This window comes from Corvus kubaryi, unplaced genomic scaffold (assembly GCF_017639235.1).
Source record: "Corvus kubaryi isolate FWS band 111438036 unplaced genomic scaffold, C.kubaryi_AGA036_p1.0 138, whole genome shotgun sequence".
NCBI classification, from domain to species: domain Eukaryota; kingdom Metazoa; phylum Chordata; class Aves; order Passeriformes; family Corvidae; genus Corvus; species Corvus kubaryi.
In genome coordinates, this window is record NW_024580672.1 from 16,934,483 (window position 1) to 16,950,143 (window position 15,661).

Consider the following 15,661-nt stretch of genomic DNA (forward strand, 5'->3'; position numbering starts at 1 on the left):
TCCTGCAGCAGGTGAGCACAGCCCTTTGTACCTGCACCTGCTTGGAAAACGCAGATAAGGCAAACCTCAAGTGCTCCCCACTTTGGAAGGAACTAAACACTGAATCCCAGCTCCTGGCTACTGTTTAATTTCCAACAAGAACCTTTGCAGTGATCACTGACAATCCTGGAGAGAAACTCTGAGTAACTAGGCTTTGCAAACCCTGGGGCTGACCATTTCACAATGAAATAAACACTACTGCTCTGCAAAGCATGGCATGAGTGATCCTCCTGCAGCTGTAAGAGATCGAGGCAGCAGATGTTTTTCTAAGTATAAAATCCAAGGTCTGATCTAATGAATAGGAAGAAAGAGTTAATAATTTATTCACTCCCATTTTCCCCATGTTTGACAAATGATGTATGAGCACTTGGGCAGATAAATTTCTAAGAAATAGGGGTAGAAATACCATGGGAACACATTTATGGGTATAGACTTCTGAATGAATTTTTTTTTTAAGAAAAACCCCAACCCTGTTGTATCTTTGAATAAACACAAGCCTGTAAAAAATTAAAAGCATAATTAAACACACGTCTGAGGTTCAGCCAGAGAGACCTGCAGTTCTGAGTCCTGCAAGTCTCCTGGGGACTTGACACGTGGCAAGGAAAATGTGAACAATGCTGGGAAGCTCCACAGTGTCCCAGGAGGGAGCCACAGCATCCTGCAACACCAGAAATCCAGTCCTCTCTGCCTGCTTCCTATTCCAGACTACACCTTCTTCAGGATTGCAGAAACATAGTTGTGCCTTAATTTATCACTTTTTTCAAAAATCAAAACCCATCCTTCTCCCAAAGCTCCCAGCTGTGAGGCCCCAAGGAGCAGAGCAGCTCCTCCAGGCACAGAGCAGCCTGCATCATACTGAGGGACCTGCATCCCAGCCCTCCCAACAGAGAAACAAGCAGCTGAAATCCAACTAGCCATGGCCTAAGGAATTGTCCATTTATTCTGTCTGACCCATGTTATTACAGTTTTGAAAAAGAGCAGCAGACTAACTGATAAAATCCTAACTCAATTCTTTTCCACCAGCTCTTAAATTGAAGAGGGAAGACTGTTCCTTCCTCATTTTGAACAAGTGTTAAAGCTTGTCAGTGCACTGGGGCATGTACTGATTCCACTGACACAAACCTGTTTACACACCAAAATCCCACTTCAGCTAAAGACAAGAGCACTGAGCTCTAAATCCATATCTAAGGTGGTATCTTAATAAAAAACAAAATTTAGCTACTGTTTAAAGAAATAAACTCCATTAGCACAGATGATAGCAGTGGAACACCTGGTATCCATTTGGTCATTCCCAGAGGTGGAGATTAGGGAACATCAACTCTGCAAACATACAAGGCCATAAAGCAGAGCCAAGCTGACAAAGCTCTATAAGTGGAGTCATCTCAGGTCTCATTTCTTCCTGAGCTCACTTACAGCCTTCTCCTAAACAGGTCCAAGGGGTTCCCAGACCTAGTCCTGTGGCTTTGCACAGGCTGTTTTTCACCTTTTAGTTGATGTTTCTACTAGAACAATCTATGGAGCTTTGCAGTATTCCAGCCATATCCCAATGTCTGGAGGAATTTTGTATGGTATTTGTATACATTTCCAGTGTGTTTGCTCTCAGTTCGTGACTCAAAGACTTTTCTCAAAGCTGGGGTTACATGGCTAGTATAGAAAGGATCCCAAGGGTTACACAACTGTCCTTCTACGTCTACTTATTTCAGCAAGGAAATTAAAGGGATACCAGGAAGTCGAACTCTTTCACTATGAAAAGAATATACCAAGTCCACTGAGAGTTTTCCAAAAGGGATAACAGACCCAGAAAACACAGGAGCATTTCACATCTGAAGTCACTTGACGCAGGGCAAGGAAGGGCATTTAGAAATGATGTGGCTCCCTACTAACTCCCCCAGTAGAGGTCCTACACCCCAACTATACAACACTGAAAATTAAAGCCTTCCCAGCCAAGCCAAGACACACAGATCTATACAATTCTCTTTAATGTCCCACTCCTGATGAGTTGCTGCCTGGGAATTACCAGCCAGCTCCAATCCTATTGTGGGCTCCAGCTCACTGATTCAAGAAATCTACGTCCATGGATTTTGGAGCTATCAGAGAAACCAACCATTAAAGTTGTTTTCCAGCTTAGCTGTAAACTATAATCTGAAATAAATATTCCTATCTTTCTAGGAACATTTCCAAGGACAAAGCAGACTATAAAAAGTACATGCAAAATCTACACATTAATTCCAGGAGCTTCAAGGCTGCATCGTGAGTACTTCAGTTCTGGGGGTTTTTCCTTGTACCTTGTCAGGTCTGTGGCTTCTCACAGCACAGGAGTGTGAAGGGGAATGGCAGCTCATGTTCTCTAGTCTTCATGCTAATTCTAAAGTAGCTCCTATACATCTGATTAGAAGTGTAGCCTCAACAGGAAAAAAATCACCCTGGATTTAAGCTGTGCTTTAGTGTATTTATGGCCCTCCAATCTCCCATGGAGCAAGCAAACACAAACCTGACTCATATCTGTCTGGCACACACAGCAGTCAGGGATACATCCTGTAGAAACAACAGGCACTCTGTTCACCTTGAGAATATTCAGCACCAGAGGGCTGAGTCTGCTACTTGCTAAACAAGTGGGTTAGCAAATCCTAGCTGCTTCTCTTTCTACTGTTCCAGATGCTTGGAATTTGGATTCTTGCCCTGTTTCTGCTCAGTGCAGCAGAAGGTAAGCATATGGGGTTAGTGTTCGTATTGCCTTTCTCTGCTGCTGTATTTTCCACCTATTTTCTAGGTATTATTCTACACCCTGCTGCCTTAAAACTTCCTGATTGAGGTTAATGTGGTTCACTTTCCCACACAAGGATGGTGAGATGTGAGTGTGCGTGTTGTCTTTCTTCTCCACTCTGGGAATCCTACCCAAGGACTGAGCAAGAAAAGCTGATGTTTCCTATCTCAGAACAAAGATACTGCTCTATTAAATATAGGGAATTATTTCTTGTACTCTTCTTAGTGATGGAAATGGAGAAGAAGCCAGGGGCAGGGGGTGGAGGCAGTCTAATGAGGGCATAGCTTTGTATTCAGCAGAAGACACTTCTGTGGTAAAAGACTTCTCACATACAGTCAGCTGTTCAGCACAGCCTCAATTTATTGCTGATCATCTGCAATATTTTGGCCTGGCATTAGGAGAAACTCATCAGCTGTCTCTGCCTTGGGCAAAGCAACAGCTGGGGGAAGATATCCAAGGTATTGAACAGGATAGCACAGAGGAATGCCTCTGAAGACTTTGTTGATGAACAATAGGGTGGCTTCTTTCCTCGGGGTAACCTGCAGCCTCTCAAGATCTAGGAAAGGGCAACTGCTGGTCTGGGCTGTCTGTAAGCTGTGGGATTTTCAAGGAACCAAGAGACCCCCAGAGAAGCCATGCTCTGAGTTCTGACCATTCCACTGCTCTGCCTTTTCACGTATTATTGATCTGATCTTCATGCTACAGGCGATGAAGTTTGCTTTGAAAGGCTTGGATGCTTCACAGATGATGTGCCATGGTCTGGAACTACGGAAAGGCCAGTCTATAAATTACCGTGGAAACCAGAGAGCATAGACATTCACTTCCTCCTGTACACAAGAGAAAACACTGATGACTTCCAAGTAAGAGCTGTAGTGGTTTAAACATTAGTGAACCACATGCAAAAATCGTAAATAAACACAGACTCCTGCTGTGTTCCTGAAAAGTGTTAAAAATGGCCAAACTTCTACCTTATTCAAAAGACCACCTCTTCCAGCTCCTTGGCAGGGTCCCCACTGAGAACTACTGGGAAACTGAGCATTTTGGGGTAATTTTTTTCCACAGACAAAATCAAAACACACTGAAGTCTTGTCTGCTCTAAGACAGGTTCCAAAGCTTGCTTTGAATGCAGATACAGACCATAAGCCTTCATGTGAACTCTTGCAGATGAGTTCAACATTGCATAACTTCTAAACACCTGCACAGATAACCATAGTTCAGGTCTTTGCAATTTTGAAAACCTATTTAAGAAAATCAGATTTTAAGAAAGCAGATTTAAAGGTTTATTAAGTTACTATCTATGCTAATTTATTATTTTAAAATCCACATTAATGTAGGAAGTCTCTGCAGTTGACAAGTCAACAATCGAGTACTCAAATTTTAACGCAAGCAGGAGGACCAAATTTATTGTACATGGATTTGTAGACGATGGAGAAGAAAACTGGCTGTCAGACATGTGCAAGGTAGGTACCACAGGGACACCCTTAGTTTGCATTTATAAAAACATTCATATAAATTGCCTGTTTTCTCTATTTCTAACCAATTTTTCTCATGGTATTGTAGTGATAAGAAAGAGAAAAAATAGGTCACATTCTCAGATTGTTACCAAACTGAATATGTAGCTTTGCACCTTGAAGAAAGGCATGAGGTAAAATGCATTCAGTTTTTCTCTTTAGTGAAGTGAGTGACAGGAAGATTTGACTCAGTAAGTGCCCTTTTTCTTGATAAAAAGAACACAAACCCTGGAGGAAGATACTGGATAGGATTGGGGTGATTCCAGAAATAAGTGCAGACTCATAGCTCCTGCATCCTGTTTCTACAGCCAAGAGACAGGTTTCCAGATGTGGAAGGTCTATCAGAAAGGTTTGGGCTGCCACATGGGTGCTGAGGCTGAGCACACGGGCTGGCCATTACCAAAAGCAATAAAGATGTACAAATGCACATCCAAAGTGGACCTCAAGGGGAGCATTTTGAACACAGCTTTCAATCTAGGACTTGCTATGAGCACTGAATGTAGTAAAGCACTCTGCTTTATTGATTTTTGTGCTAATTCCACAAATTATTTCTTAACCCTGTCCTTATGCAAAGTGCAATTCCAGCTTGAGGTTTTCTCAAGGCCTCCAAACATGTTTATATTGCAGCTGTAGCTAATGAAAGCCCCTAGTCATACAGCACAGAGCAAAATACCAGTTGGTGGCACTTTGGGGATAAGGTTTTTCAACCATTAACACAACTACAACTTTTTAAAATTATGTATTCCTATTTTACTTATGAGAACACTATGAGTAACAACGTGAAACTAAAATCAAGGTATTTCACATTTATTACATCCCCATTGCCTGCTTCTCTTTGATACTAGATCAAAAGAAAAATGATGGATGATTGCTGGATTTGTTAGTTAATAATTTCTTTAAAGAGTCAGAAGCAGAATGACGTTTTTATAATTTTCTGTCTTACATTTTGCACTCTTAAAATAGAGGGGTTTTTACTGCAGCTTCACAATCAATGAGATAGCTCACAATTTGCTTCAGCTTTTCCCTTAAATCCATTTGATCCATTTTCCAGGATGTAGAGGCATGAGGTAAGTCCTTAAATTCTTTATCTATTACGGTAGCCTGTGTTTTATCACAATATTCTGGTTTATTTATATTTAGAAACAAGTTGGTCTCAGTGAATCTTTTCAATAAGGAGTGGAGCAAAGGGGATTGTGAATACATCAATCCTCCTGTGTGTATCTCTTACTTGCTTTCCTTCCTATTAAGCAATAATCCTATCTGCATATTGATTTTTACCACTTCTGGCATGGTCACAGACACTTTTATTGCCCTTTTCATTCTTTGTCAGTTGTTGCCATAAACTTTAGCTGCTAAAGCAAAATACAATCCAGCTCAGTGGAGCACAGAAAAGCCTCTGATTCTGTGGCAAAATCTTTGCCTGCATATGCATATTTCCAAATAAAGCCATAAACCTGAAATGAACACCAAGCACCCTCTTATAAAAACACATTCTCTTTCTTACAAATCTGCATCAGAAAACCACTCTTGACTTTTACAGTCAAAAGTATTCTAATTGAATTTGAGTTAAAGCAGTACTTTTAAATCACTGAAATGAATAGGTGCACAAGTAGAGGTCTTATTTAGTGCTACATACCAAGTTTGACTGAAAATAAAAATTGAGAGTTTCATTCTTGATATTGCTTTCTCTTCTGTAAAAAATACTGCTCTGGGTATTTGAAATGATTACTACATTACATATCACCCTATTTCAGCATTGTATGATCACAGAAACCCCTCTGAGCACACATCCATGCTACAGCTTTGGTTTTCAAAACATTCTCATACCGGTTCACACAACATTTAGTAGTTGAGCCACAATGAGCAACATGAACCAATTCCACACTGTATTTACCATGGTTTTTACTTTTGTTTTACAAAACAGAGGATGCTTACTGTGGAAGATGTGAACTGCATCTGTGTGAACTGGAAGAGAGGTGCAAGGTGTCAGTACACGCAGGCATCGAACAACGTCCGTGTCGTGGGAGCTGAAATGGCTTATTTTGTAAATGTTCTCATGGTAAGAGTCTGCTGTTTCCAAAGCTATAGCTATAATGCTGATTTGAAAGAAATACAGCTCTGGAACGTTCACAAATGTGGATGTAACCAGCAGAAAATATTGTCCTCTACTCCACAATCAGTTGTGGTGAAAACAAACCTTCTTTTAAAACGAGAGGACTGTGTGATAACAGCAGGGCCTGCCAGCTTAGGGAGAGGAAATTCTACAAGGCATTCTCTTGGTACAGCCAAAGAGTTACTCTGTAGATGTTAACAAAAGCAGAGTAAAATTTTAAATGTGCAGAGATAATGGATATGGCAAACTGCTTTTTTGTGGAGACAGAACCTACTAAAATCTACCAAAGAGGTCACAAGAACACCAGAAAACCAGCTGGCAGCACTGGCTGGGAACAAGCAGGATCCACCAGCTGCCCCATGGAAAGCCAGGGTGGACAATGCCCAAACCTACAGGAGGTGCCACATGCCCCCTTTTGCAGCCAGCTTCACATGGGAAGTGAAGCTTTGTTTGAAGCCTTCTCTTAATCTAATTACTTTCAACACACATTTCCCATAAAAGGACTATAACTAAAACCAGAGAGTGTGGTGGTTCTAGCAGTGCTCTGACCCAGCTCTCCCTCTCCATATCTGCATTGCAGCTACTGAATTCCTGTCCAAAAAGGCTGAAGGCATCTCTCCTCTCAGCCCTCCCCAGCTGTGCATGGTGCTTAACCTGCCAGGTGTAAATAAGAATTCCTGCCTGGCTGACTCTTGCAAGCCAGACAAGCATTCTGTGACCCTTAAGGGGCCCTCTGCAAGGATACAAAGCCTCTCAGGACTCTTGACAAAGCTCTCTGGACTTATAACAACCTCCAAGCAAGGGCAGCAACTGAATAAGGAGGTTTGGGAAATGTGTTGAAGTTACAGAAGTAACTGGCAGACAGACCCTGAAATCCTGTAGAAGCTCCTGAGTCAGCAGGCAAACTGAAAATAGATTTTCACCCCCTTTTAAGTCTTCCCTGTTGCTGATGCAAACAGACATGGCAATGTTTATTTATTGTTGTTTTGGCAGGATGAATATGGATACTCTCCAGCTGATGTTCACATCATTGGCCACAGCCTGGGAGCACACGCTGCTGGCGAGGCCGGCCGGAGGCGCCCGGGCATTGGAAGAATAACTGGTCAGTGACTGCAGCCACACTCGCACTAAAGCCACTAAACAAAATGCTGCTACTCACTTTATGATTGCATCTGTGGGCTGCAGCGTAGTCAGGGGTAATTGGAATATTGTAGAACTCAGCCCCTTCACACAGTGCCCCAAGGGGCAGGGCTGTGGGAAGTGCAGGAAAAGAGTGATGATTATTTTGTTTGCACGTGTGTTACACAGCAAAGGGATTTTTCAATATGTTCAGCAATTCCAGAGGTTAAAGCCGTGGGTTTGGTCTCCTTATTTATCACACAGGCAATGCCAAGGGCCTTGTGCATTAAGCAGAGTGGCCTTTCATGCATAAAAGACAATTCTGGATATTATTAACACAACCCTTTTCAGTTGTTACTTTTCCTCAGGGATTTCAGGCTTGGTGAACCTTGGATTAATAGTCTACAAAATTTAGTTTAAAAGCAAACCCAAAATGTGCTGCCCAGGGACAAGAAGAGATGCAAGTATAAGGTAGCAAAAATTGTGCCATTTGCAAGACTTTACAAGCACCTGAAATTGCTGGAGCAATGGGAAGCAAATTAATTCCATTTTCTGCTAGGTTCAAAAGCAAAGTTTGTTGCTTCAAAACCAGATGTTTTTCCCAAAATTTGACTGGAGCCAGAAGTAGATGGGCAGGTTTCAACACCTTCAAGCAGGTGGGGTGCTATCAGCAGAAATTCCTCTTTGAGGACTCTCAAGCAAGGGACTCTAGAAACCACGCAGATGGATCAGTTACTTGGGATGCAGACACAGTAACCTCAGTTCAAGCAATTTTATTAAAGAGAAGTTCAATTAAAAAAAAAAAAGTTAATTCCAAGTGTTAGGATTCAATATTGCTGTAAGTATGTAAAGCAGTAAAATTTAATAAGCTTCCTGCAGGTGACTTCCTGGGAGAAAAGCCACTTGGTAAGAGAGAGCACACATCCTCATTTTATTAATGCCTGTGTTACTTAGATATAAGGAACCATAAGCAACTATATTAAGTGGTATTCATTATATGTAATCAATCAGTGCCATGTACAATGATTCTACAGCTACATCTCTTTATTTTTTATTAAATACATAACACTACTCTTTTTCTCTCAGGACTGGACCCTGCACAACCTTATTTCCAAGGCACCCCAATTGAAGTCAGACTGGATAAATCTGATGCAGACTTTGTTGACATTATCCACACAGACTCAGCTCCCACAATCCCTAACTTAGGTGAGTATGGAGCTCTACAGTACTGATATGAATTATTTATGCCCTTAAGTGTTCTGGTTGTCCACCAAGGCTGTTGTGCTGTGTCACAGACACAGAACAAATACACCACTTTAGTCACCAACAGCTCCTGTCCTAAAACACCTTGCACAGGCAGACTTTAAGCCAGCAACTACAGGTATGAGACAACATTAATTTAAAACATGCTTACCCCTGTTTCAAATGCTTCAGGTTTTGGCATAAGGCCAGCCATAGGACACATTGACTTTTTTCCAAACGGAGGAGAGCAGATGCCTGGGTGTGGGAAGAACCCTGTTTCTCAGATCGTAGATCTCGATGGCATCTGGGAAGGTAAGTGTGTTGTTTGCATTACGAATTCAGGGGAATTCAAGGTGTAGCCACTTATCTTTTCTTAATTCAGGTGTTTTACATCAGCTTTTGGTGTATCCACCAGCAACGGCAGCTGCAGACTGCAGTGAAACTGTTAATATGCTCAAAGTACACCACTTTGCCAGAGCTTATTAAAAAATAAACAAGACAAGGGTTTGCCGCTGGAAAATGTGTTTCCTCCAAAGGATCTAATAGCAGAAACAAAAGTTGCTGGAGCTGTGCCAAAAGATTTTGAAGGGTCTGTAACAACACATTGTGTTTTGTGCCTGATCGCCCAGCAGCAGCACTGGTGGAATTGGGCAAAGATGTTCACAGCTACTCCTCTGAGAGAGTCTTCAGCTGAAATTCTTCTGAGATAGAGCAATTAATTCAATTCCTTGTTAAGTTACGATTACAATCTGAGTTGCATTGAAGTGATGTCATTGTGCCTATTTTTAGGCAGCTAAAAAAAGATTGGCATTGGCACGCAGTTACTCAGATACGCTGTTCTTTGTTGTTTTACGTGGTTCTAACAAAATCTCGAAGTATCAGAGAATTCCTATGCGTCTTTCTAAAATTAAATTGCACATAAGATTAAAAAAAGATAAAGAAAAAAAACCCCGAAGATTTCTGCTGTGGAGATTTTTCAGTACATTATCTGAGCTCTTTCTTACACTACTGCAAACAATTTAACTCTGGGAATCCATTAACTGATTTGTGATAACTAGCCTTTTACTCCAGGTTTTATTCAGTGCAGCTGGAGACATTACTTTTTCATTCTCCTCGCCCCCCCTTTTTTTTTTTGATAGAATAAACTTGTTATCAGCAATGGGGAATTAAAACACAAAGAAATAACGGCCTTGTATATGGTCTTCTTTTTAACCTAAAGTCAGGAAAATACAGGCAACACAAAGGAAAATAATATATTCATTATTTTAATTTTAAGAGTCTCCCTTTCTTAAGCACCCCCCAAATAATAATAATTTTGTTTTGAAGCCCTCAGCTGGAGCAAATCAGCACTGCCCTAGGAAGTTCACTGTTAAATACTTTTCATTTGGTTTCCTTTTGTTATGGTAATGAAACTGTTGCCTACAAAAGACCTGCTTCAGGCAGCTCTCGTTTCTATTGTTAAACTCGGTCAGATCGCTTGAATAAGTGTTTTTTGAGGGGCAGGGGCTGGGCTGAACTGCACAGTTGGTCTCCACAAAGCATTTCAAGTTTGCATTTTATACCTGTTGAGCCAGTGACATTCCTTAGGGCATGAGTGCATCAGAAGCAAGTACGGTTCCAACCTCATGTCTGATACTCCAAGAATTGTGACGAGATTTGGAGGAGGAATGATGCATCTCAATGACATGGGTTTCTTTCCTTGAATGGTAACAGAAAAGAAGAACTAACCTGGCATCTTTTCACAGGAACTCGGGACTTCGTGGCTTGCAATCACTTGCGGAGTTACAAGTATTACTCGGACAGTATCATCTACCCTGACGGGTTTTTAGGCTATCCTTGTGCTTCATATGATCTTTTTCAATCAGTAAGTATTTCTCAGAGCTTCGGGATGGACGCTATTGAAAACAGTGGCCCTTACCTATGCATCTGAAAGTCAATTTATTTATGCTAGCTCGCACCCAGTGAGTGCACCTATAAGAGAAGTGTCAGACAGCCTAAAGTGCCACAGCTTGTGCAGATGGCATGGGTCAAGGTAGGAAAAGGCAATAACAGCCAGGGAGAGCCCTGGCTCTGTGCTGGTGTGGCAGCCCTGAGGCATTACTGTGGTTATCGTGGCTTCCCCAGACTCCTCTGCTGCATCCAGGCGGGGAAGAGGTGAGGAGGAGAGACTGTCCCTGTAAGGGCCAAATGTCTTTATCAAAGAGTAAGGAGCCCTCAGGTGAGCTTTCAAGCACAGCTTAAGTTCCTGATTTTTGAAGCAGCAAGAAATAAAATAACACGTGATAACCTGATGGGGTCAGTCTGTGATCAAAGCACTTTGGTGACTGAAGATGGCCCCAGGGACAGAGCAGTGTTTTTTGGGCCAAGGTCAGGAAGCCCTTCTTTGTCCCACACCAGCAAACAGGGAGCTACACTCTAAGAGCTGGGTCACTTCTATGACCTTTCTCAAGTTATGGCAAGGGTTACTCAGAATTTCTTGCTGTGGTACAGGGCCAGATGTGGGTATATTAAAAATAAATCCATTGACTAATTTTTTTTTCTTTTCCTTGGCTGACTGGATAATGTTATCAATAGATACCTTTGCTTTCACTAGGGAAACTGTTTCCCATGCCCAGAAGAGGGATGTCCAAATATGGGTCACTACGCAGACAAATTCAAGGACAAAATTAAATCAGATTTCCTGAAACTTTACCTGAACACTGGAGAGGCCAGGGATTTTCCTCGTGAGTTTTGAATGCTTCCATTGCTACATACTCTTCGTAAAAATTTTATTTTCCTGTTGAGCAATTAACTTTAGCAGATGAACAGATCTCATCACAGTGCAGTGTCTCTTCAGTTCTTCACACTTTTTTTTCTTTTGCTCCACCACTAATGCCAGTTTGGGCCCCTACAGTACAAGAAAGTTGGTGACAAACTCTAGAGTCTAGTGGAGGTTACTGAGATGTTTAGTGGATTGCAAGGTGCAAGGAGAAGGGAGGAGAGACAATGCACAGAAGTTGCAGCAAGGGAAATTCTTGTTTAGCAGTATGAGAATCACAGCCACAAAGGCAGTGGCTAAATGCAAGAAGAGGGGCCCAGGGAAGCTGGGAAATCTCCATCATTGGAGATGCCAAAAACTCCATTTGACAAAGGCCAAGAACAAGCTGGTCACAGCTGGCCTGGTTTCAGAACCGGATGGACAAGACAACCTCCTTTACAACCTCGGTTATCCTAGACACCAGCTCTCACAACACAGTGCTTAAGTGGCCTTTGTAAACACAAATCCGAATCTTCTTGAGCTCCTTTTGCTAATTGCACACTAAAAGGAAGTTCCCACCCACAAAAATTATTTTCCTGGAGCTTCAGGACTTTTTCATGCTGCTTAGATTCTGTCTGTATCCTTATTTATCCCTAACACCCCCTTACTTCCAGCTTCACTGTGTATGAAAACCTTAATGGTCAAAATGCTGAGATTTATATCGTGTTTACCAAGGCATGGACTAGTTTTCTCTTTTTTCTCTCCCAGAAAGTAACACAAATGTCTTCCATTTCTCATGTTGATCTCATTAGGACATAATGACAGATTTGATTCACTGATGTTTTGTATCTTCTGCTCTCAACTAACCTGTACAGACAGGAAAAATAAAAACCCCTAGCATCTGGTATTTTAGAGACTGTTTCTCCCTGGGTACAATCTAAGTCACTGCATTTCTTCTGTGCAGTTTGGAGGTACAAAGTAACCGTGACCCTCTCTGGAAAGAGCAAAGTAAATGGATATGTAAATGTTGCCCTGTACGGCAGTGGTGGGAACACAAGGCAGTACCAGATCACCAAGTAAGTCAAAGAGTCAACAGAAAGGAATTTTTTCTTCTAGAACCCTTAATTTGTGTTTGTAGCTAATAATTCTGTTTAAATTGATCTTATGAAGAGAGAAACAAAAAGGCAGCAGATCAGGCCCACCTGCCTTTGCTGCCTCTGAAAAATAGCGATTTGGGATGAATTTCATCAGAAATCTGGCAATAGTGTTGCCACGGTAGAATAAGATAAACAGTGTCTCTCTGCTGAACTTCTACCCTCTTGCCACCGCAGCAGAGCCTTTGACAGGACTGGTAATTAACAGTAAATGCTGCCATGCCTCACATCCATAAAATGCTGTTTTTACAGGGGTACCCTCAAACCAGACAACACTTACACAGCTTATATTGATGCAGAAGTTAATGTAGGAAAAGTTACCAAGGTTAAATTTCTCTGGAACAACAACTGGATAAACCCAACTTTTCCTAAACTGGGAGCTGCAACTATCACAGTAGAAGTTGGACAAAATAGAACAGAGTAAGTATATTCATTGGGAAAATCTTGAAAGTTACTTGAGAACATAGGTGGCAAAATTAAAAGTGGAGTGGAAGCCTTTTCACAAGAAAAGTTATTTAAGGCATTAAAAGGAAAAGATCCTCAAGAAAACCTTTTCTTTCCTTCCTTTCAAGACACTGTTCATCCATAGTTCATCTCACTACTACTTCAACCCTTTGCCTTAAATAACCTCAAAGAAAAAGTGAAAATGTTTCCAGGCTTTAGAAGAGCAAACTTTCTGTATAACCCCTTGGGTGAGAAAAATTAATGCTGGCTTGGATTGTCAGCATCATTCTTGCCAAGCTCCCACAGTCCACAAAAACAGGCTATTTGTGGGTCTGGTTTGCCATCAGCTGGAACCAGCAAAGTATTCCACTGATATTGATGACCCCTGTTGTCATGATTGACTAAAGAGGATTCTGATAATAAACAAGCCTTCCAATGAGGAGCACTAACACTTGGAGCCTGCACTGAAAGGCTACGTATAAAGCTGAGGGAAAAAGGCTAAAATTGATTTCTCTAGACTTTGTAAAATATGGCTTGGATGTTCAGATTATAGCAGCAAGATCCAGTTTTACTAATTTGCCTGGACTTTTAAATATTAATTCCTTCATTTTCTTGATCAGTTATTTTATTTTATCCGCACCATTATTTGGTATCTAGAACAGGAGCTACAGTGTAAATTTTAGACCTAACTACAAAGGCACAGTTAAAATTCCATCACTTAAAAGACAAAATGGGAGGTGGAAACAGTTTCAAGCAAAGTGAAATGGTCACAGCCCAGCACCACTTGAAACTTAAAGCACAGCTCCTAAGTCTGGTTGTAGTTTCTAATGCCAAAGCACATTACTGACATTCCTGTAAAAAGGAACTCACCCTTCTACTGACTTGTGGCCTTTGCACAAGTAGTTGTGGCCATCTGTATAGAGATGGTAGCACAAAACCTGGGAAAAACCCCAAAAACTGTAAAATTAAAGTAAGGCAGGCGATGAAGCAGAACAAATACAGGCCATCAATGATTTCCCCAGCAGCAATATTTCAAATTTAGAAGCTCAGAGTTTGCTCTGTTCAGTTGTGTCAAATGACAAATCAGGTTAACATCAAAATAAATCCACTTGTGTAATTTCAACAACTGCTGACAGCTCAAGGTGCTTGCATTTGTTTTATCCTCAGGTACCGTTTCTGTGGTTCTGAGACTGTGAGAGAGGATGTTCTGCAGACTCTGACTGCTTGCTAACAGCATATTTGGATGCCCAAATCCTTCCTACCAATAAAAGCTACTCATACCTAAAACTCTGCAGCTGTAAGACTGGTGGTGTGTGTTGTTTTGGGTGGGTTTTTGCTGGTTTGGGAGGCAGAGGTTAAGTCTGTGGGTACCTCTCTATAGACAGAATTTTTAGAGTAGCTTGAGGAGTGAATGTGCCAAAACTTGTTGAAGAATTCCCCTGCTTTCAGCCTGATTCAAAATAACTTCAAGCAAGAGGAAAGGGGGCAGGTAACAGAAACAAATTCATTTCTGTCCCCATGTAATCCTGCCTCATCCCCCTCAGCATTCTGCTGGACAAGGGTGCTGTGTCTCCTCTGCTGCCAGAGGAAGCTCATCCTCACTGATAAAACCTCACAGAAGTGCTGGGGATCTACTGCTACACAGACCTACTGCTCCTGGGGACCTTTTCTCAGTTTCTCCTGAGGTTCCCCAGACTGAAGCACGCTGCTCTTTATATCTCTCTGGGTGACCTTTCCTCTCCCAGAACACCCTGTCCTGAAGGACATCAACCCCTCAGCAAGGCTTTAGATTCTCTGTGCAGTGGTGGAGATGGAAAGCAACTTATTTTGTGTTGGAGCACTAATTTTCTAGTAAAAAAAAAAAAAGCAGTGCTGTTTTGTTCTTTTTTTTAAATTGAGTGCATTCTGCCAGCTCTCACAGGGTGATGGGAGGGAGATGGGGGATGTAAATAATAGAAGAAGAAACATCAGCACTGAAGATTAGCAACCTGTGGGTATGCTCTGGGCTGAAATAAGTTCTTTACATAAAAGCCAAACTGTTCCTTGCTTTAACACAACTGAAGGGATATATCCTCCAGCAATTTCAGTTTTAGTCAGAGACATGCAGGCTTGCTTCTATGTTTAAAAACCTTCTAAATTGCACTTGTGCTTCTTGCCCAGATTAAAAGGCACTATCTGATTTAGATTAGATGTATGGAAGAGGTTCTTTATTATACGAGTGGTAAAAACTGGCACAGGTTGCCCTGAGAGGTGGTAGGTGCCCCATCTCTGGAAACATTTGACACCAGGCTGGTTGAATTCGCTGAATTCCTCGAGTATTCCCCCTGTTACATTCCTTCTCTCCCTGTGCAGCTCCTCAGGCAGTAGCAAGTGCAGCAAGCTCACAGCAGAGCTCTCTTTGTGTGTTGTCTTCCCAGTCTATGCTGTCCAGAAGGACACAAGCCAACATCTATTTTGTCTCCAGTTCTTCCCAAATGTGGTCAGTCTTACAGTGGTAGAATGGCCTAATAAATTCAAGGATTGGAGTTCTTTGTCCTG

The 15,661-nt window shown here is 41.7% G+C and overlaps 1 protein-coding gene across 1 annotated transcript; it reads left to right on the plus strand.

Moving 5' to 3' along the window:
- The first annotated feature begins 2,616 nt into the window (after positions 1–2,616).
- Positions 2,617–14,935, plus strand: LOC121659878 (inactive pancreatic lipase-related protein 1-like). The gene is made up of 12 exons (XM_042018494.1): positions 2,617–2,743; positions 3,509–3,663; positions 4,138–4,263; positions 6,239–6,373; positions 7,421–7,529; positions 8,633–8,752; positions 8,981–9,100; positions 10,534–10,652; positions 11,382–11,511; positions 12,490–12,601; positions 12,932–13,099; positions 14,291–14,935. The coding sequence occupies exons 1-12, from the start codon at positions 2,695–2,697 to the stop codon at positions 14,352–14,354; spliced, it is 1,407 nt and encodes a 468-aa protein (XP_041874428.1). The 5' UTR covers positions 2,617–2,694; the 3' UTR covers positions 14,355–14,935.
- The last annotated feature ends 726 nt before the right edge of the window (positions 14,936–15,661 follow it).